Source organism: Seriola dumerili, unplaced genomic scaffold, assembly GCF_002260705.1.
Source record: "Seriola dumerili isolate Sdu_G_001 unplaced genomic scaffold, Sdu_1.0 BDQW01000040.1, whole genome shotgun sequence".
Classification (NCBI taxonomy): domain Eukaryota; kingdom Metazoa; phylum Chordata; class Actinopteri; order Carangiformes; family Carangidae; genus Seriola; species Seriola dumerili.
In genome coordinates this window covers 1,066,229-1,086,823 of record NW_019174295.1, presented here as the reverse complement: position 1 = coordinate 1,086,823, position 20,595 = coordinate 1,066,229, and the positions used below count along the sequence as shown (strand labels likewise).

The 20,595-nt window shown below is 38.1% G+C and overlaps 1 protein-coding gene across 1 annotated transcript in view; it reads left to right on the top strand.

Annotated features, from left to right (window-relative positions):
• gtf2ird1 (GTF2I repeat domain containing 1) overlaps positions 1 to 16,998 on the top strand; it is a 32,523-nt gene extending 15,525 nt beyond the window's left edge. Inside the window, exons 10-27 of the mRNA XM_022738686.1 lie at positions 843 to 868; positions 2,078 to 2,204; positions 3,260 to 3,303; positions 3,557 to 3,637; positions 5,403 to 5,546; positions 7,561 to 7,614; positions 8,380 to 8,460; positions 9,630 to 9,813; positions 10,165 to 10,226; positions 11,289 to 11,360; positions 11,565 to 11,832; positions 12,848 to 12,876; positions 12,963 to 13,010; positions 13,141 to 13,218; positions 14,342 to 14,534; positions 14,913 to 14,950; positions 15,051 to 15,160; positions 15,942 to 16,998. Of these exons, the coding sequence (XP_022594407.1) occupies positions 843 to 868; positions 2,078 to 2,204; positions 3,260 to 3,303; positions 3,557 to 3,637; positions 5,403 to 5,546; positions 7,561 to 7,614; positions 8,380 to 8,460; positions 9,630 to 9,813; positions 10,165 to 10,226; positions 11,289 to 11,360; positions 11,565 to 11,832; positions 12,848 to 12,876; positions 12,963 to 13,010; positions 13,141 to 13,218; positions 14,342 to 14,534; positions 14,913 to 14,950; positions 15,051 to 15,160; positions 15,942 to 16,010 (1,708 nt within the window). The 3' untranslated portion in view covers positions 16,011 to 16,998. The remainder of the gene's footprint in view (positions 1 to 842; positions 869 to 2,077; positions 2,205 to 3,259; positions 3,304 to 3,556; positions 3,638 to 5,402; positions 5,547 to 7,560; positions 7,615 to 8,379; positions 8,461 to 9,629; positions 9,814 to 10,164; positions 10,227 to 11,288; positions 11,361 to 11,564; positions 11,833 to 12,847; positions 12,877 to 12,962; positions 13,011 to 13,140; positions 13,219 to 14,341; positions 14,535 to 14,912; positions 14,951 to 15,050; positions 15,161 to 15,941) is intronic.
• The last annotated feature ends 3,597 nt before the right edge of the window (positions 16,999 to 20,595 follow it).

Sequence of the window (20,595 nt, the reverse complement as noted above, 5' to 3'; positions counted from 1 at the left end):
ACTTAGGTAAGCATTAAACTCAAAGTGGCGCCGAGCTTCAATACGGCAAGGAAAGCTGATGGATATCAAGCTGAGCCTGACAAAGTGAAGCTTTGACTGATGAAAAGTTGAGCCAACATGGAGCTGAGACTGACAAGCCCTAACATGGCCACCATACATAACACAGGATTAACCCTTTTTCATTTCGGTAACAACATTGTCTTTCCTCTACTCCAAACATTTTGCTCCACTAGTAGTAAAAAACTGAGAAAAGCAACTGCTGTTTATGGTGTGTTCTGAGCTTTATGTAAAAGCTGTAGACGATTCATCTTTTTCAGCAATGACCCCGAAATATAAAATTAGGTCATGTGGCTTTAATAAGGTAGTAAATTAATTATAAATGTACAGTACCTATAAATAACGCCGCTCTTGACCAGATGGAAGTTTCACAGTTTCAAAAGGTTTTTTTTTTTTTTTTTTTTTTTTTTTTACAAATAGATGCAACTAAACAAAACTTAAAGAAATAGTTGTGTCTGAAGATGAATTATGATCGCAGCAGGAGAACAAGGTCTCAGTGTCTCAGTGGTAGACTGAGCCGGAGCAGATGCCAGAATGACTATATCACATCCACAGTTATTTTTAGTGGAAGGGATTCGCTGGAAAAACAAAGGAATGCCTCAATTACTTGACTGTTTGACTGAGGCTGATTGTTTAAAGAGCAGCTAATGTGTGTAAAGAAGAGCTGTTAATGATGTGTTCCTCCACATGTACACTGTTTACAGCGTGATGTTTGCCCTGACAGCTGGATCGCTCTTTGAACTCAGTCACTAATGGCCTATTTTTTTTTCTTTTTTGTTTTCCAGAATGTTTGATGAAAGGATTTTCACTGGTAAGACTGTGATTAATTTAGTTTTTGTTTTGATAACAATATTCTCATGCATTTGGCCTCATTAATAAAACATAGCTGATCTATTTGTGACTTCTCATTCCAATATCTCGAATTATACTTGAAAAATGTGACATTCTTTTTAGAACCGCATGTTGTCTCTTTGGAAAAATAATAATACTTATATAAGTAGCATTAAACCGATGTATTACAACAGTGTAATACAACAGCCCCACAGAAAATCCTGTCTTCATGAAGGCTTCATTTTTTGTTCCTGCTCTAGAGAAATGTTTCAATTTGATGGTCACTGAGAGGTATTTCTAAAAATTTATTCCAGCCTCATTGATGTAAATTGGATGCACAAAATATTAGGAACACCTCTCAGCATAATGCACTACAATTAAACATGAACTACAGCCTCCAAATTCGCCATAAAGTTGAAATTAGTCTTCATGACAGTAGGACATATTGCAGGACTGTTGTATTACACTTGAACTTGACTGGCCGAGTGTATAAGTTGCTACTTGTTGTTTGGTCACCTGATTGGTGTGCACTAGAGCCTGACCGATAACTCAGCTGGGCCAAGTGTGTCAGCAGGTAAAATGACAGAAATGGAAGTAAAAGAAGAAATGCCAAACATCTGTTCTGAAACTTTGTCATTGTTCCACCAATTGTAAAATGCCCTGTTCATTACATTCATTGGTTTCATTCGTTAAAAACAAAAGAGGGAATTTTATCAAAAATGTTTATTTATTGTATGGATTGTGTAAAGAAAATGAATATCAGACAGATTATCCAAATATTTTAAACTCTCAAATATCAATATCATTATCAGACTCAAAAATCCTGAAATCAGTCAGGCTATAGTGCACAAACAAGCGAAAAATGGGATAAAATTAGTGCTAATTAGACTCGTTGCCCAAGTGTAGCTGCATTTTCATTAAAATGAAAAATGATCAACATCTTTTCAAAGGGAATTTTGGGAGAAATGTAATTATTTTGGTAGGAATCCATGTGGGCTCAGTGTTGAACCTAGACCTAACCCCAGCTATTTAGCCATACGATATTTGTCAGGGGCTTTACAATTAATTACAGTAACTGGCTGACAGAAAACTGCCCTGTCAAGTCTTTGTTTATATATTTAACCCCACAGACGTTCTCCGCCAATGGGATGCAGTGTTTGTTTATCTTCATGTGTCTTGTTTGTTGAAGCTGCTGGCAAGATTGCAAGGGAGGAGGGAAAGCATGACCTGGGCTCCACGCCTGAAGACAGCTTCCCTGACAATCTGAGCATCCCGCCCACCGCTGCCGAGCTGGTCAGCAATCCTCACAGCAGCAGGTCAGACAGCCCACACACACACACACACACACACACACACACACACACACTTTGTTTATAATGTGGAAATATGAGATAGTGGCAGTCGGCCAAATTATATTGCATTTATAACCGCCATTACTCATAGTGTGGACCAAATTAAACAGTTTAAATATGCTGCTTTACAGAATTTATCATTTATATTGCTGCAGTGAGACTAGCCATGATAAGCTTAATTTTAGTGACAGCCCTTAACTCATATTTTAATTTGGCTTCATTTTGGTGATTTTTCTTCTTTATATCTTATGATTTCATGAAGGAAACAGAGCCATGTCTATACAATACATCCTCTTACAAGGACGCATTTATAGAAAAAATGTGTGCATTCTGAGAATATCAGCAGTTATATAGGCTATTGCTGCACAGACAAAGCAAAATATAAGACAAATCTGCATTGACTTAACAAATATCATTAATCCTAAGTGTCTAAATATAATAAGTGTTTGGCCCATGAGCAGTTTAAAACAGGTTTTAAAGGTTCCATATTTGACACTTTTCCTTTTTTTGTTTGAAGTGTTTATCCAAAAGAAGATATATTTGTGGTTTTAAGTAGCAAAAACCATCTCAAATGTAGTTTTACGTCTCCTCTCTCAGGCTTCTCTCTGGAGCTCAAGTACCAACAGGTCAGTGAGCCAATCAGAAGAGAAGATCTGAGTCTCTCTTCTGATTGGCTGACTGATTTAAGAGAGATTCAATAAAAATATTGCAGATTTCAGGTAAACACTTAAAGAAGCCAAGCCCAGCAAGGCTGGATGGTGGGTCCAGGTGGCTTGGGGTGTGACTGCTTTGTTGTGACATCACAAAATTTTCCTGAAAGTCCTGACGACTCATTTTAAGGCTCAGTTTCTGAATACTGAGTCTATGTGGATTGAGCGCTTTGATACTTCAACAGTATTAATATAGAACCTAGACCTGCTTTATAATCAAACAACACATGGAAATCTACCTATTGGACCATTAGTGAATCACTTTTGCAATTCGGTAATCACATGCATGTGTTTTGTTTTACTTCACAGATCAACAAGTGCGTGTGTGAGTCCCTTGGCCGACTGTGAAGCAGGTATGTGCATTATAAAAACTGTCTCAAAATATTTTGAACCCTGAGTATCGAATGAAAGTCTTTTCTTTTCTTTTTTTTAAAGCAATGTTATCATTCTTTGGAAGTCTTTTCAAGAAATTCACCATCGTGTTTTGCAGTCCGCTCAGTTCAAACATGTTCTATGGCCGACTTAAATCTGTTTAATGCAGCCATAAACACACAGTGCTGCAGACTGATGGGAACTCAGGCAGAATGAACTGTTCAATCCCCGCAGGTCCTTCAGGAGATTGCATTCCTTTGAAAAGGATTAAAACAGAGCCTCCAGATGGGGAAATCATTCAAGTTACAGTGCCAGGTAAGTGAGCACACACTAAGCAGCCATTAGCTTTGAAATGGTTCACTTCTTAAAATATAAACACAGTATCCAGAGATGGGTTTTCATAGATTGTCACTCACACATCACAGGTTTGTGATTCAATGTCAAAATGTAAAACTGTCATCAGATGTTAACAGCTAGACTTCAGTAAGGTCTATGTGGCTTTTACTCTTCATCTGTTACAGTCCCTTCTCCAGCTCCACCGCCCAACTTTGCATAATTGAATTTTGCAGACTTCAGTAACCAAAGACTGTGCACTGTGATATCAGTCACTGCACAGTGCATGCTCATGTTTACTAACCCTGAGAGAGGCAAAAATAATGATAATTGTTTGTGAGTTAATTTCATTGAATAGATTAGTTGATACTGAAAAGACAGTTTGGTCTTTGCAGTTAAATTTTGATTTGTCACCTTATGTGGGTGAGCACTCTCCGACAGTGGCCATACCTGACACCCAGATTATATTTGGAGAAATTCACACAGTGAAACCACAGAGTTGCCACAGAGAGCAAACTTTGTGATCTAGGCTAATATATGAACTGTTTGACTAGCACGGCTTTTACTAGTTTTATTCCATTTTGATGTTTGCAAACAAAGTTTAGAGGTTGGAAGTTAAGTTCGTCAGTTAGTCCTCATACCTCAAGGCCTTTTTTCCTTGCAAAAGCAAAATACACCATTTAAAAACACCTATAAAGCATAAATCTCACCAGTGAGTGCGGTCTGTTCTAGTATGTTTTCGAGTATGGCGTCTTCATCTTATTCTGTTGTGCCAGTGGTACATATTACTCTATTATTACATTAAATTATGAAAATCATGCTTCAAGGGAAAGTATTTATTCTGTCAAGCATTGTGTCCGTTGGTGTAGGTAATGGCAACTGCTTCTGGTAATTGCTGAGAACCACAGTTGCAGTGGATGCCCCACAGGGGGCAGCTTGGTGATGATGTTATACTCAAAAACATATAGTTCTTGGACAGACCACACAAACATTGCTTCACAAAAAGAAATTTTGATGGAGAGGTCCTAAACCTAGATTTCAACTCAGAAAGTACCTGGATGCTGGCAGTGGCGTCAGTTGTAATTTGTCAAGCTGATGTTTCGTCACCTCTGAGCCACAATTTTTCTGTCTTTGAACTGATGCAAAGGTGACGAAAATTTTTCTATTGTTGTCTGAACAGCTGCACTCACCTCCCAGCACTAGTCTTTCCCTTCTCAATGACATCTATCAGTGTTACCCTCTCAATTATATCCAGAACATTCTGGTTTGTAAAATATAGAGGGGAAACAAGCAGAACCCAGAACCAGAAGCCTCATCATTTCTTAGAAGTTCAGGTAATGGGAAGCTCCAAGTTAAAAGTAATGAACTTCCTGTAGTGGAAAAGAGCTCGGTGAGAGATATGTTTTATCTGAAGTGTTTTCAAACATTATGTTTTACAAGACTAAAGACTTCAAGGATGGGGACTAGCACTGGCTGAGACAGTTAAATCTAGGTCAGTATAACATTATTACAGGTTTATTTCTTCTTCTCTCCGTCTCCCGCTGTTGTTTTCTTCTGTGTTAAACTGAGTAGCATCATGTCTACGGTCTAAAAATAATATCAGACTATCACAAGAATTATCAAAACCAAAACAGGAAATATCACCAGCTTGACATTTCCTGTTGCTTTTTCTTGAGTCTATAGTGCAACACAGCAAAACTTGTGAAAAGCTGATTTAAAAAAAGAAAAAAATCTTTTCTTTGTCCAGATGCTGGTACAAGTGGGGAGGAGCCCAGCGAGCCTGTGGCCGAGCCTGTGGCAGCCGCAGCATGTCCAGCCACAGCCTCGCCCTCCGCTCCCCCCGCCCCCCCTGCTCCCCCCGCTCCCCATCACCCGATGGAAAATCACACAGGTAACTTCAGCCATGTCAGCCCTCACCTCCCATTTCATCTACCTCCTTCTCACAACAGCTCCTGGAACGCCAGCTCCGCCCACAGCTTTACAGCCACCCCGGTGCCGTCCGGCGCCCACCACTGACACCCCCACACTCCCACGGCTCTTTTTTAGGGTGCTAAATATGCTGCAGCACGTATGAAACCACCTTTTCTCAGATACTTTATCTTCCGCACTCCCACTTCCCCACAACCAAACTTCCCCAGCTCCTAGTAGACACAAGCCCAACCTTAAAAACAAAAACAAAAAAACCCCACCTCCCCAATTCTGACCCACTGTAGCTTTTCTCTTCCCAGTCTTATACATACTAGCTCTCATCTGTGAAAGGCACCATGTATCAGCTGTAGCAATTTGATAGACTGTGGCTCTGAGTCTGGGTCACCTTTGTCATTATGTCAGAGAATTGACTGAAAATAATATCTCTGGTCTTTTTTTTGCCATTTTCAGTTATTAAAACTGATGCATTGTGCACATTTCCAGATTGTGAGTTATACTGTCCTCTAGTCCTGCTGCCGAGAATGATTAGTGTTAGAAAGACCAAACTGTTCCTTAAAGATCCTGAACCCTACCTTCATCTAACACAGAACTGTCTGTAGACTCAAACAGCTCCCACCTTTAAACCATAGGTGACTAGTGTAAGGTTACCAAGAACATTTGAGTAGACTACTCTCTCTTTCTCCGCTTCTCTTGCCTCTTTTATCAAATGAATTTGGATCAATTTAGAAAATGGTTTACATTACATTTTTGTAATTAAACTCTGCAAAATACAGATTAAAATATGGTTAAAGGACTATGCTCAGTGTTAAAATCTTATTTAAGAGTTTATTAGTGATTAAGTAATAAAGTTCCTGCACTAACACTGAAAATGTTGAATAGCCAAAAGTTAATTAAAGGAAGAAAAAGCAAACTGCTTGCACCGAGCATGTGCTACTGTGTTATGTTTTTTTTTTAATTAATTAATTTTACCTTAAAATTAGGCCATTTTTTTTTTTACATTTGAAGGTAGTGCTTTACCAATGCTGCAGAGAATGAAGAGTCTACTCAATGTGATCTTGGATGTAGCATACCATGCTTTAAAGAGGCATTTTGTTTTATTTTATTTATTTGATTGTGCTTTGTTTAAGTTTTCTTTTCTTTCACAAATGACCACTAAAGGAAAGAAAACCAAGGTAAGTGCAGCAAATGTCACATTCTGTTTTAATTTGCTGTCACAGGTTCTAACAAGATTTTTAACTGTGCCACAGTAAAATAAAATTATAGTGGGGACTCATGATATCTCACAGGGAGATTAAGTTGAGGTTACATCATCTTTCAGGTCTAGATTCACCTTTCAAATAATAATTGTCATAAAGAGTGGGGTCCTGAGTTGTGAATGTCTAATATATCTAATATAGCTCTAAAATCGGAGGAATATTTTGCATTTTAATGCAGTCAAAAGCTCACACCGAGAAATAAATACTAACCCTGTTGAGTTTATAATGTTCGATTCTTGCACTATGTTACAGTCGGTCTGGTTGATACGGCTGAAATTAATATCACACTATAGCAGTTAAAGTGAAAAATCACATATAAAAAATATCAAATTGATGTTCAGTGCAGTTAACTGCTAAACTTGCATCAGAATAAAGTCTACACAATTTCTTAGTTTTAATAACAGGAATCATTCACTTTAACAACCTTTGTACAATAATAACTCTATGATCATGCAGTCTTGTCATGATGCAATCCACTGAAAGACGACAGATAGTTGATGGAATTATTGCAGCTGTATATTATAATATACCTATATATGTTAGATGTTAGTTTCTTTAGTTGACTCACACTGATACCTGTGCAGCAAAGTTCCTGAAAGGCTTTTTCTTGAGCTCAGTAAATGTTGAACCATCAGGTCATTAACAACGTTGGAGTAACAGTATGAATGTTTGAAAGCAGCCGTGTGTTTGCCTGCCTCATGCTTTTCTTGTATCTTGCAGCTGAAGCTCTGTCACCCAGTGCGGCCTCCCAGAGCATCAGAAGATCCTCTGAAGGTAAGGTGTAAAATATATCATCACACACCACGGATACAAATGATTTATGTGGGATACTTTGCTAAATCCAGTGCATGTTGCCTGTTTTATCACTGTGTAACATATTAACTTTGTTGTGAAGGCAGGCTGGAGTAAAATTTAACAGCTACAAAACTTTTGATACAGACACACACTGCACAACATAACTACAGATAGTCCAGCTCTGGCTCTATGAGAGCAGCCTTCATATATATATATATATACTGGATATATATATATATATTTTCGTAGCCTTGCATGTGAAGTGATGAATTGCACATAAAAATTGGTTTTCTGTTATCTCCAACCTCCCACATTTGGTAATAGAGACCATAGAAAATGAAAAATGTCATTAAGATTTTTGTTATGATAATACAACATGTACAACATGTAGTCATGGTAAAACTGATATTGTTTGCTTCAACTTCAGGTGCATTATAGTTAATTTGTAGGTTTAAGTCACATCCACCTCAAGAATTATTTCCAACTTTGTTTTTCCAACATTTTCTCCTTTCTTACGTTCTTTTGATATGGTCTCCGGTGATTAATACACCACACAGTCAGTTTGTCATTATCAGGTCAGTGTGGGACAGCGGGCATTTGTCAAAATAAAGTTGCCGCGGGGAGAAGTAGTAATGTTCAGAGGTGTGAGAGCTCCCGCTAACTGAGCTGCCCTTGTGTAATAATTCTCTTTGACTGTTCATGGTGTAAATGTTTTGGCGGTTTTCATTTGTTGCACTCACTCAGCGGGGAGTCTGGTGGAGGACATTGGTGAAATGATTCTTCAGCTGCGGAGACAAGTGGAGAGCCTCTTCAGTATTAAGTACGGTAAGCTACCCGTAGTGATGGAGCTTTAGCCTCATTCATGCAAGAGTGGGAGGTTATGTCAGGCCTGTTCATTTTGCCGTAAGACTTTGATCTCCTCCACATGTACACACCCATTACAAATGTACAGAGATTAAAAAGTTTAACTCTTATTTGAATATTAATATTGCACATTCAAGTTTTTAAATAATTGAACACATCAAAATTAGGGGGCAAATTGGAGGGGACGAAAAAAAAACGTATATAAATTTTACACCAGAGAAGTTTAAGCAGAGGTACCAGGCAGTTTCGTCACATCTTAGATGCTACATGAAGAAAAGCAGCTTATCAACAACATCTGACTACTATGACAGTGAGCAATGATGTCTGCGCACAAGCATTAGTGGCAGCCAAATAGTGTTTCTTTGAAAAGCAGTTTGCTTGCTAAAACATTACTCGTATTAGCAAACTAGCAACCAGTGAGCAAAATCCCAATATCGCTGTTTTGTAAGTTTGTCGTTATATGTGTTATTTGATTTTTCTGTTTGGATTTCTGCTCTGATTGATTAGCTCCTTTTGCTAGTATGAAAATTATTTTATTTTGAAAAGCCAGGACAATACAAGAGGACTTAAAGTGTGAGAGGGTGTGGGTCCTGCTAAAGTCCTGTTAGTATCATTACAGTGACACTTAGAGGTGACCAACACTTAAAAGAGGTCATATTTTACATAAAAGGGTAGTTATGGTTTATTACACCTTGGGTCTTATTTTTTTTATAAATTTTTTCCATTATTTGTTTGGTAACATTAAATTATAGTCACCACAGTAATTTCTAAGATCAGGGACCAATCCAACAACATCTTACAGGGAAAGAGACAGGCAGTCAGACAATTAGACAGGTCGTAAACAGGCCAACAGTTGAGCCAGATTTTTATTAAATTTGGAGCCAAACTTCTTGGTAATAAGCCCTCATTGCTCAGGAAAACTGTGTTCAATCAGGGAAAAAGTTTGAAGTCGGCCTGTAAACTGGGATGGATGTTCGCGACTAATTGGGTAACCGTTTTACCATTCGCCTTTGATTTGTCTCCCAAATAAGTTTGGCTATCCTGCAGGTTTGCACTTGGATAGATTGTACTTGGACTCATTCAGTTAAGTAAAGTCTCTTCTTCTATTTCTCCCCTCTCCTATTCCTCAGCTGAAGCTCTGGGTCTACCTGAACCTGCCAAGGTGCCCTACTCCAAGTTCCAGATGTACCCTGAGGACCTGTACGTCACTGGGCTGCCAGAGGGAATCTCTCTACGAAGGCCCAACTGTTTCGGGGCAGCCAAACTACGCAAGATCTTGGCTGCTAGCAGTCAGATCCAGTTTGTTATCAAAAGGTGAGAGCACATAAAGGAATTGTTAATGTTTACTGTGTATATCATTTAATTTGCAAATTACTTCATTATTGTTGTTTGACACTTCATTTTCAGTTACATTTGTATTAACAGTTTAATTAGGTTGTTTTCTGACAAGGAACTGACACTTTAAAGGAGCTATCAGTAATTGTTGCTATTGCTACATAGCCAGCATTAGCATTAACAGCTGTTTACTTACTAGTCTAGAAGAAACATGAGCTCAGCATCAAACTTCATTCCTTTAGAAGAAGAAAACTCACAAATAGCCCCTTTAATCTAGGGGTTCATTCACTGCTTAGAAACTATTGCAATAAACTTTTTGTTTGTTTCCAGGCCTGAACTGTTAACTGAGCAAGTAAAACAAGAAATGCCTTCTATCCCCATCTGTGATTCAGGTATGTCTATCTAATACTTCTTGTTGGAGATGTTTGGCATGCATACATAATGTATTTAAATGCAAGTTACTGAAAAATAACAGCAAATTGTCCACTGCTATATTATGTATTTGCCATTTTATCAGCATAGGAAGGCTTTGTTGAGAAGGCACAGTTTTGTAGAAATTCAGACTGAGATACATTAAGGTTTTGTTTGGGAAGATTGCACAAAAACAACAAAACAACAAACCTCAGGAAGCTATATTATTCACTAGCCCTGTGCCGTAAATGCCATATTTACCTAAAAGCCCTGCTGAAAAAAAAAAAAAAGAAGCTGCTTTGTGCTTGTTGTGGTCATGAATACGTAATGATTTGTTCAGTTTCCTACTCCCATTATTTTGTATACATTAGTCATTTCTAATTTAGATTGCGCAAATTGAGACTGTGACCTGTTTACAAATTGCAGTCTGCTGGTGTGTTTTCCTGCAAACCAGATGCCAATACCAATGTTTTAGTGAATAAGAAAAACTCTTCTTGATGATGTAGAAACTGCTACTTGACATTACTGTATCTGTCTTCATCTGAAACATCATATGCACATTCTGCACGCAGTATGCACTTAAAAAGGCTGTAGCCATTCCACAAAGCTCTGAAGATAAAGTAGTATCTTAGTAGACAGTGGGAATGCTGTATGCAGAAAATACCGCCATCTGGAAGCTCATAATGCAGGTTTAAGATGCTATTAATACTGTACAGATTGTTAAGCTCCTTGAGACAAATTTCTGATATTGGGTTATGTAAATAAAATTTGCCTTGACTTGAATTTGACTATTTGCACTATCCTTTGCATGCTTGAAATTATGAGTTCAATTCCAGTTCATAGTCTATTTTTAAAACCAACCCCTCTAAAGGAAAAAGAGTCCTCGAAGAGTTTCCTGCAGCTATCTCTACCTTTTATTTGTGGCAAAGCTCAGCTGCTAGAGCGAGGAGCTCTTAGCGTTTGTTGCGTTCAGTAAATCTTATGAGACAACAAAAACAAAAGTTTAACCTTTTAAATATTTTTTTTTTTTTTTTTTTGCAAAGAGCTGGACACCAAGGACGCAGCATCAGCAACAGAAGATACTGCAGCTATATCCAAGAGACCTGGATTCTCAGGTACGTTCAGGTTTCAGTTTTCACTTACAGTCACCACTTTGAAGATTTGATGCTGTTCATTGTTTAAACATAAATCACTGTGTACTGACATTTATCACCCTCACTTTTAAAACAAAAAAGTGCAGCAGACTCTAAGGAAGTGCATTGTTGGAATGGATATTTAAAAAGATGAAATTCAATGTATCTTCTATCCCCTGTCTCCAGAGTGCCTGGAGTCCAAGCTGTCCAGGATCGACCTGGCCAACACGCTGCGAGAGCAGGTCCAAGATCTGTTCAACAGGAAGTATGGGGAGGCATTGGGCATCAAGTACCCCGTCCAAGTGCCTTACAAGAGGATCAAGAACAACCCAGACTCTGTCATCATCGAGGGCCTTCCCCCCGGCATCCCCTTCAGGAAGCCCTGCACCTTTGGCTCCCAGAACCTGGAGAGGATCCTGGCAGTCGCTGACAAAATCAGCTTCACCATCACCAGGTGGAAATCTTCCTTTTTTCAGTCTCGCTCAGTTACACTTAAAGTTTAACTGTAGCAAAATCATCACGTAATAAGATTGGTCGTCCAAGTCACAGGATCAAACTGGTTAAAAGCTATTTTATAATAAGCACACAATGACTATGGTGCGTAATGCCCAGGTAAGACAGAAAAAACATTAGACATAAAACTACTTTGCTGGGTCTAACCACAGTCATCAACAAGTGACAGCTCCAAATACTCAGCACCAAGGGTGCACAACACTTTAAGTTTGCTTTTATTTCAATAACTGGAAATATTCAGGAGTTTTAAGGGCTTCAACTAATGATTCCTTTCATCACTGATCAATGTGTCTATTAATCTGTTATTATTATATTAAGTGTCAGAAAATAGTGTAAACAGCCCTCCACAAGTTCCAAGAGCTATAGGGGACATCTTCAGAGTTTCACCTAGAGCAGAGAGAAGTAGCAAATACTAATATTTGACAAGCTGGAAGCAGAGAATGTTTGGCATTTTTTCTTTATAGATAACTTGTAAAGTTAATTGCTTATGCAAATTGTTGTACACTATTTTTATATCGATTAAATAATGATGTGACTTTTAGCACCTTGTCAACATTAAAATACAGAAAATAGTAAAATCTTTAAAACGCTGTAAAAGGCACTGTTGAAAACAAATCCCTGGATATGCTGCAGTAAAAAAAAAGAAAAAAGAAAAATCAATGGCCCATCTTCAAACCGTTTTTGAGATATCCAGGTAAATAACAAACCTCAATTGTTGAGGTCTGCAATCATCAGGGCTAATAGTATTGTGTCACAGGCATTTGTTAGTGAATGTTTAAAAACCTTGCAGACAGGAGGACTTATTTCACGTAAGAAATTAATGACTGTAATATTAAACATCATAACTGGAACGTGTCAACCTCCGCTTCCTCCCACTTTGATGTTTGGTTACAGTTTTTAACTTTTTGTCAAATCTTTTAATCTTTTAACATGACTCTCACCTTTTCTCTTTGCAGACCTTTTCAAGGACTCATTCCAAAACCAGGTAGGGACAGAATTTGATTCCTTAGCACAGACAAAATCAATATGAATGTCATGTAATATTAATACATTGTTCATCGATTTTATCAGCACCTCGACGAGTCACTTTACTAAAGAAGGCCTACGCCTCCATAAGTGGTGGAGTTAAAAAAAAAAAAAAAAAAAAAAAAAAAAAAAATGTTGTATAGCATCCTGATTTTTGCTGCTGTCGCTTCATCAGAAACTTTATTTTGAAATTTGTCACGAACTGATTCTCTTCACCTGACAGACGATGATGATATTAACCGCATGGGAGAGAAAGTTGTCCTTCGAGAGCAAGTCAAGGAACTGTTCAACAAGAAATACGGTAAATGGATTATGTGATAATGCAACTTGACTTTTTGTTACACTGAAATTTGAGCAGCTCCTATTAAGTTTTTAAAGACCACGGGCGGGGGGGGCCTAATGCAAGAACCATGGACAGATTTGTCACTGCTTCGTATATACTGTAGAGGTAAATTTAAGAGACCTTATTGCAGAGGAACATATCTGTTTAGATTTTATTGGCATGAGTATTAGTTGTAGTTTCTTTAACCACCTCATATTTTACTCATGGGCGGCTTTTCTTTAGCATGACATTTTGTAGCACGTAACTTCATATCAAACCATTTCTTCTTTAATTCTGCCTGATACAGCTCTAGGATGACTCTGTAGTAATATTTTTTTCATGTCCCCTACTGACAGTGTTAAATTTGTAATATTTTCATCTGCTGATTTCCAACAGCAAGACTTAATGCTTGACAGTTGGGTTTTTATTTTAATGACATTTATGACATTTTTGTGAATGACTTTTCCTTTTCAAGCAAGCTTAGTTAAATGCAAAAGAAATTAGTAACACACACTTTTTGACCCAGCAGGATCCATTCAAGTAAAGCAAGATTCAGGAAAACAGCAAGAAAGGTTTGGGAAAATAGTATGAAAATATTCATGAATGAGGCCAACTGTGTTGCTGCCGGGTTTAAAGGTTTGAGGGATTAAAACATAATTCAACATCAGAATTGAATGTCACTATGTTTGCATTAAACAGTAGCATCATTATCCTTCTGCATACTGTTCTTTACATGGGATTAATAGTTACCATTAGCTTCCCTGAATTATTTAAATGAAAATTAATGCACTCCAGGCAAAAAATGTGACTAGTCACACTATAAACAAGGAGAACTTAAAATGCCTTGAATCACATACAAAATGCACACCTAGTTTTTCAGCACAGCAGCACACACTTATTAGAATAATAACTTGTATTCAGCTCATTTTTCCTCAGGCAGTTCTACTTGCTCTTTCCTGCAGTTAAAAAGGAAACTTGAACTTTCTACACACATTTCAAACTTGGTTTGTTTTCTTTTTTTTCTTTTAGAGCTAGATCTCATCTTTTTGTTCTCCTTTGCAGGTGATCAAAAAGCCTAATTTCTGTCTTATTGTGTGTTTAGGTGAGGCTCTGGGCTTAGATCGCTCCGTCATGGTCCCATACAAGCTAATCCGTGGCAGTCCAGAGTCTGTAGAAGTTAGTGGCCTTCCAGACGATATCCCCTTCCGAAACCCGAACACCTACGACATCGTGTGCCTGGAAAAAATCCTTCAAGCCGCAGATAAAATAATATTCAACATCAAGAGCCAGCTACAGTGAGTGTGGAGACACCTAAATATTCAGCAGCCTGGTAGCTGTCACCACGCTGTACATTTCCGTGGGAATTTAGGGTTTTGCTTCTTGGTAGTTAAGCTCATTACAGTTTATTTATGCATTGGATTTAAATCCAGCCTCTGAGATGTCAAAGAATAAATCTTCCTCAACAGCAAATGTAAATAATATGAAACAGTGAATAATATTTTGACACTGAAGCAGTTAAGCTATGATGAAAGAATGGAGGCAAAGACTCCAATCATAAAATTTTGCCTTTTTTTTTTCTTTTCAGTTATAAAATGAGTGCAAACAGTAGGCCAAAGTAATTACTGTTGTTTATTTTGATTGCATCTCTGACCCAGCTTTTTCCTCTCACACAGGCCTTTTGCAGAAATCTGTAGCCAGGCTTGTAACACAGGTAAGGTGCTGTTTAATTTCTTTGTGTTCGTGGAGCTCAGTGTTGTTAAACCTTAGTGTTGGCACCTGAAGGTAAAACCAATTTCCTTTTGTGTCTTCAGTAGGAACAGACGCGTCCACCAATCGACGAAAGCGCAAGAGAGTCCAGGAGAGCAATCGAGTACCTGCCTCCTCTGACCTGGGGATATCAACCAATCAGATTCCAGTGATGGTATGTTTGAATAACAAGAGGGGTTAAGAGGACATCTTGTGTTGACCAAACCGTAGTGTACGCAGACAAAGGGAAATATATGGAGGGTAGTATGATTTAAAAAAAAAAAAAAAAAGAAAAAGAAAAAAAATTGCTTTGTTTGCTTCAGGGATCAATTAAAGAATTGCAATGTGATGTATTTACAGGTAATGGTAAATATGATTGTTACAGTGTCTATTTCATTGGACAAATTTAGTGTTTGCCATGTCTTCTCAGATTTCTCAGAACCACGTAGAACATAACAGAGCTTCTCTGATTTACATCACTTCCCTCAACCCCTGCGCGTGAGGAGGAGGTTGTATGCTTTTCCAGTTTAGTAAAATCGATCTATGAGCCATTAGTGTTGCAGAGGTTGTGGCCATTAATCCGACACCAGTTATGCAGCTCTTCCTGCATGAGATCCCAAACAGGGTTTTATAAATACAGCTCCATAAATTGGATCATTTAGGATAGGGCCAAAACATGAACAAGGGAGGCAGGAAACACTGGTCACAGATGAAAACATGACAACACCACATTTTAGCAACTTTAACTTAAGAGAATTGTGATTGATGGAGGACCTAGAACAGGTTGCATCAGGCCGTGCCTTGTACATGACTGTTTTATTGTAACAACTAAAACCTGATATTAAAACTGGTTTTGAGGGAAGGTCAACAACCTCTTTGTAGTAATGAAAGCATTTTCTCCACCATTGTGACTGACTTTCGTCTATCATTGTCTTTCTCTGTGTGTGTGCCTGCAGCAGTGGCCCATGTACATGGTGGACTACAGTGGAGTGAATGTGCAGGTTCCCGGAAAAGTCAATTACTGAAGGACAAACCTCGACTGCGGCAAAGGGATAAAAGGAGTTTGTCAAAGTGATATTCATGACTCTTCCACGTGCGACACTAACACTTTGTCAGAGTGCTAAAGCTTAACAATCTCTCCAGACAGAATATAGGGAGCTGAAGGTTTGACTCTGTGAATGATGTTCTGAGGAACAACAGAATGTATGTGGATCAAAATGTTGCAGGGCAAAAGCTTGGCTTGTTTTCTGTCTCCTGCCTTCACACAGTGCCGGCAGGACAGCTATCAGTTTTTGTTTCCTTCTAAAGCTGATCATGACGGTAATAGTTTTTTTTTGTTTTTTTTTTTTACAAAGCTGAAGATATTACTCAAGTCATGTTATTTGCCCTTGCATTTATGATGTGTCCATCCGCTGAGTCATGTTGTTGGATCCAGCATTTGGTTGCAATGTATTACTGACAAAAAAAATGTCTTTGATAACGATCTGGTTCCATAATATTCAGATATTTGTACTTTTTATTTATTATATTTATTGAAATATAACATTATGTGCAGGGATGTAAAATACATTATTCTGTTATACTCCTTGAGGAACTATCACAACACTAACACAGATGCTACTAGTCACTCAGTAAGTACAGGTAACCACTGAAATCAAATTAAACAACAGCAGTGAAGTGTCTTAATTAGGTGTTGGGGCGACCACAAGCCATTAGAAATTTAAGGAGACAAAATGGACTGAAAGTTTGCCCAACAGGTAAGAACCTCTGCTCACAGCAGCAGGAAGCACCTGCAGTAAAAACAAGACAGACTTTAGGTAAACAGCCTTTTTATGTTAGAACCACATTAACAATATGTAAAATATCTCATTTAAAGTCAGCCTGAATGTATCATGTAAAGGAAAGAATGGTATGTTACTCTGCGATGACTGTCTCTGGACTAACGATATTTAATATGCTGTACCTTAACGCCAATTAGGCCTTTGAAATAAAATGTGTTGCCTTGCACTTTCATTTTGTTGGAGTTTGTTTCTGTTCTTGTTCGATGTATGATCTACAGGAGGACAACCACAGTCAATTTATGTTTAAATTATAAACATTTATATTATACAGTATGTAAGATTCAAGTAAGTTTTAAAATTCTTAAACTGCTTAGACTGTACAAATTCAAGTCCTTGCCATTTCATTCTAGCAGGGTACATTAACATTACATAGTGTACAAAAATAACGAAATTAACAAAATTCTAAATCATTTTTAGAAACGATGGATATTAGTTTTCAGACAGTGGTCTGAAAGGACATCTTCACATAAGGTGACAACGAATATACTGAGACATGGACATGTTTTAGGACATTTGCCTGACCGTGATCCCTTATTTCCATTCAATCACAACCGTTGAAGAGCAAATATTTTTGATCAAATGTCTATATTGACTATGGTGTCATCAAAATATGTCCCGAAAAGATCACTACTGTCCTATTAGTGTCTAGCTCTGCTGACCAAGGATGTACATGCCAAAATTTCCACCATACCATTTTGTTCCTGGTAACTGGAATGAAATCCTGCATAAGCAGAGTCTGGAGGCGTCACATGAAATCTCAGGGATTATTGAAACAGGAACCCAGGGTCAATCCATAAACCAATGCTTGGTTAGCATGGGTCACCCTCAGTTTACTGGGAGCGAGTTCTAAGACGCAGTTCATGTGAGGTCAGAAAATCCACTGGAAAAAATCTCTTTCTGCCCCAAGACCAATGCAATGAAAAGAGGAGTGGAAGTCCAGTCGAGGTTCTTTGGGTTTTCTTCTGGCTGAAGTTAAGTGCTGTTTTGTCAAATGACCAACCGATGGCAAGTTCATGGTCAGCTGATGGTCACGGGCTTAGCTTGGTGCGATCTGGTGATAAATACCAGGAGTGACTTCACTGTGGAAAGATGATGAGCTTATCAAAGTGACACAAATGTATTTGTGTGAGTAAATTGCTGTAATTGAAATTAATTGTGCACTAGGGAATTTGAAGATGATGAAGATAGACATGTCAATCAGACAACATACCCATCTCAGGCTGCAGAGATGACCAGGCACAGCCAAGATCTGATTCAAAGCGGAGGGTGCTCGAAAAAAGGAGACGAAGGACTTAGTGTTCAGATCCTAAAAAAAGAAAAAGAAAAAAAGAGTGTTATAGGCTATGAAACAGAGTCTGTGGTTTTATTAAAGTTGAATGGTAAAATAATTTTAATAAAATGACATGGTTTTCATTTCCAGAATTAAATTCAGCCCAACAAGTTATAAAAGAGAGAGGGAAAAGAAGGTGAAAAGGTACAAAAATAATCTTGGTTAATAACCTGGCTGAAAAGAGTAAGAGTCACCGGAGTGGCTGGATGAAGGCTATTCAGGACAGGCTGATCTAATTGGTGCCGTTAAAGAAAATTACAAGACCAGGTGTCTGTATAACCCTGGCAAATAATAGGTCTATGTGGGTAGGTGATTATGCACAAAAGATACAGATATCTTCTGAAGTTGTAGGTACCAGTTACTGAGTACTGTATTAGCCATAATTAGTGAGGCATATAATGACAAAGATAATTAGATTTTTTTACAGTTGTATGCAGGAGAAACTGAAAGGAATTATTTATCTAACGAGGGAAGATGGTGACCCGAGGTTTGTAAATTGGTTTGAGTGATATAACCGTTCGTGGCTGCTGATGAAAAGAACAGTTGTTGCCATTCAGTTACACAAAGAGAAAAGACACAATTTTCTTCCAGTGAGTGGCAATTAAAGTTAGTTTGAAAGCACATAAGAATTAAAGGTAATAAAATAAGGAAGTAATTTAACATGGAGCTTGCTTTGTGAGACAGGCTCCTGGTTACACTCCCTACCTTCTTTGGGAGGTGGGGAGGAGGTCTTTGATGAGGGTACAGGAGGTCTCTGATGTTAGTGACTTCAAATGAGAGGAGAGGAGACGTCTGATGGTACCGACTGAGGCTGCTGATGTTACAGAGTGGACATGAGGCGGCTGATCATACAGAGTGGACATGAGGCGGCTGACGATACAGAGTGGATGGCTGCACATAATCGGTATTATACTTGGTATTTGACCTCATCTTCATAATTCAGAGGACCCTGGTAATTTACCATCACGGCACAACAGTACAGTACGGTACAAGTAGTTAGACCAAGTGATTACAACATGACTCGATAGCACATGCGTTAGGCCAAGCCCCGGGCAGCACATGCCCGGGGCTTGGCCTAACGACCTCTTACTCTACAGTGGCAGTTCCAATCCTCCATGCCATGGACCAGTACACAAGCCTGGATGCAGGCTTTCCAGAAAGCAACAAAAGATGTGTTTGGATGAGAATCTTGTGAAATACCTGAAGTCTTCATCAGACACACACCAGTATCCGGTAGGGATTCAGAGGGGGAAAGACTTGGTGCCAGTTTCTCCAACTCCTGTACTTCTTCTAATGCCTCATCAACTGCACCTAATCAAATAGAGGCAAATATTAAATCCTTGAATATTTCATGTCAAAGAAAATACTTATATTCAATATCAATTTGGTGATTTAATATAATCCATTCATTTATCTATAAACCAATTAGAACATCACTGTAAATACACATTTAATTCTTGTCAGCGAGCAAAAGAAACAATCAGACATCCCAGATTTCACAAAATCTTAGATTTCAACTGCAAGATTAATTTCTTACATCTATTTCTGGTGTTTAATACATTCACATGCCATTATTAAAAATGGAAAAGTAATATTACATTCACCCTACTAACTGATTAATCGACAAAACCCCAGTATTAACATTAGCTACGATGCTGAAGTTAGGTTCTGACTCAAAGCATCTGATTCAGCAGTTACGGGGAAAGTGAAGCAAAACTTAAACTTAAGTTACAATTTTTTTTGCACCATTGAATGTTGTGAAGGTGTGTTAGACACCTTAGTTAAAGCCTCAATATTGTTTGAAACCCACTTATTCTATTTGTGAAAACATAAAAAAAGGGCAACATCACATATAAATACAGACCACAGCAAAACAGTTGTAGATCAAAATCCACTATACCTACACTTTTCAAATATAGCCTAGATTATCAAACATATTTAAAACAGTTTTTGTGTGCGTCTCTTTGTAAGAGTGACAAAGAAGTTATTCATACTGTAGTCAAATTTTGACAGCGAGGTTGGGATCTTTTGGTTCACCTGTTGTTGGAATAAAATCTTGTTCATTAATAAATCCAGACCCCTAGGTGCTGAAGTGATGCTGTCGTTTTTTGCCACTTGGCTGTATGGTTTACCGTCTTCACTGTTTTTCAGTGCTAAACCACTAGTATATTAAAGTCACAACAACACAACAGTAAGTGATGCAAAAAAAAAAAGACGGAGAATCAGTGGCTCAGTATTTTAAGTGAAGTTTACATTCACTTTCCGCTAAACTTATCAGAAGCTAACTTTAGCGTCGTCCGCTAGCTTGACTGCTAGCACATGCTACACGCAGCTATGTATTGTAAACACTGGACTGTCAACTTTGTGTTACATTAACTTAGACAACAAATTATCTACAGTGTTAATGTCACAGTTGTCATGTGCTCTCGGAGACTTCGC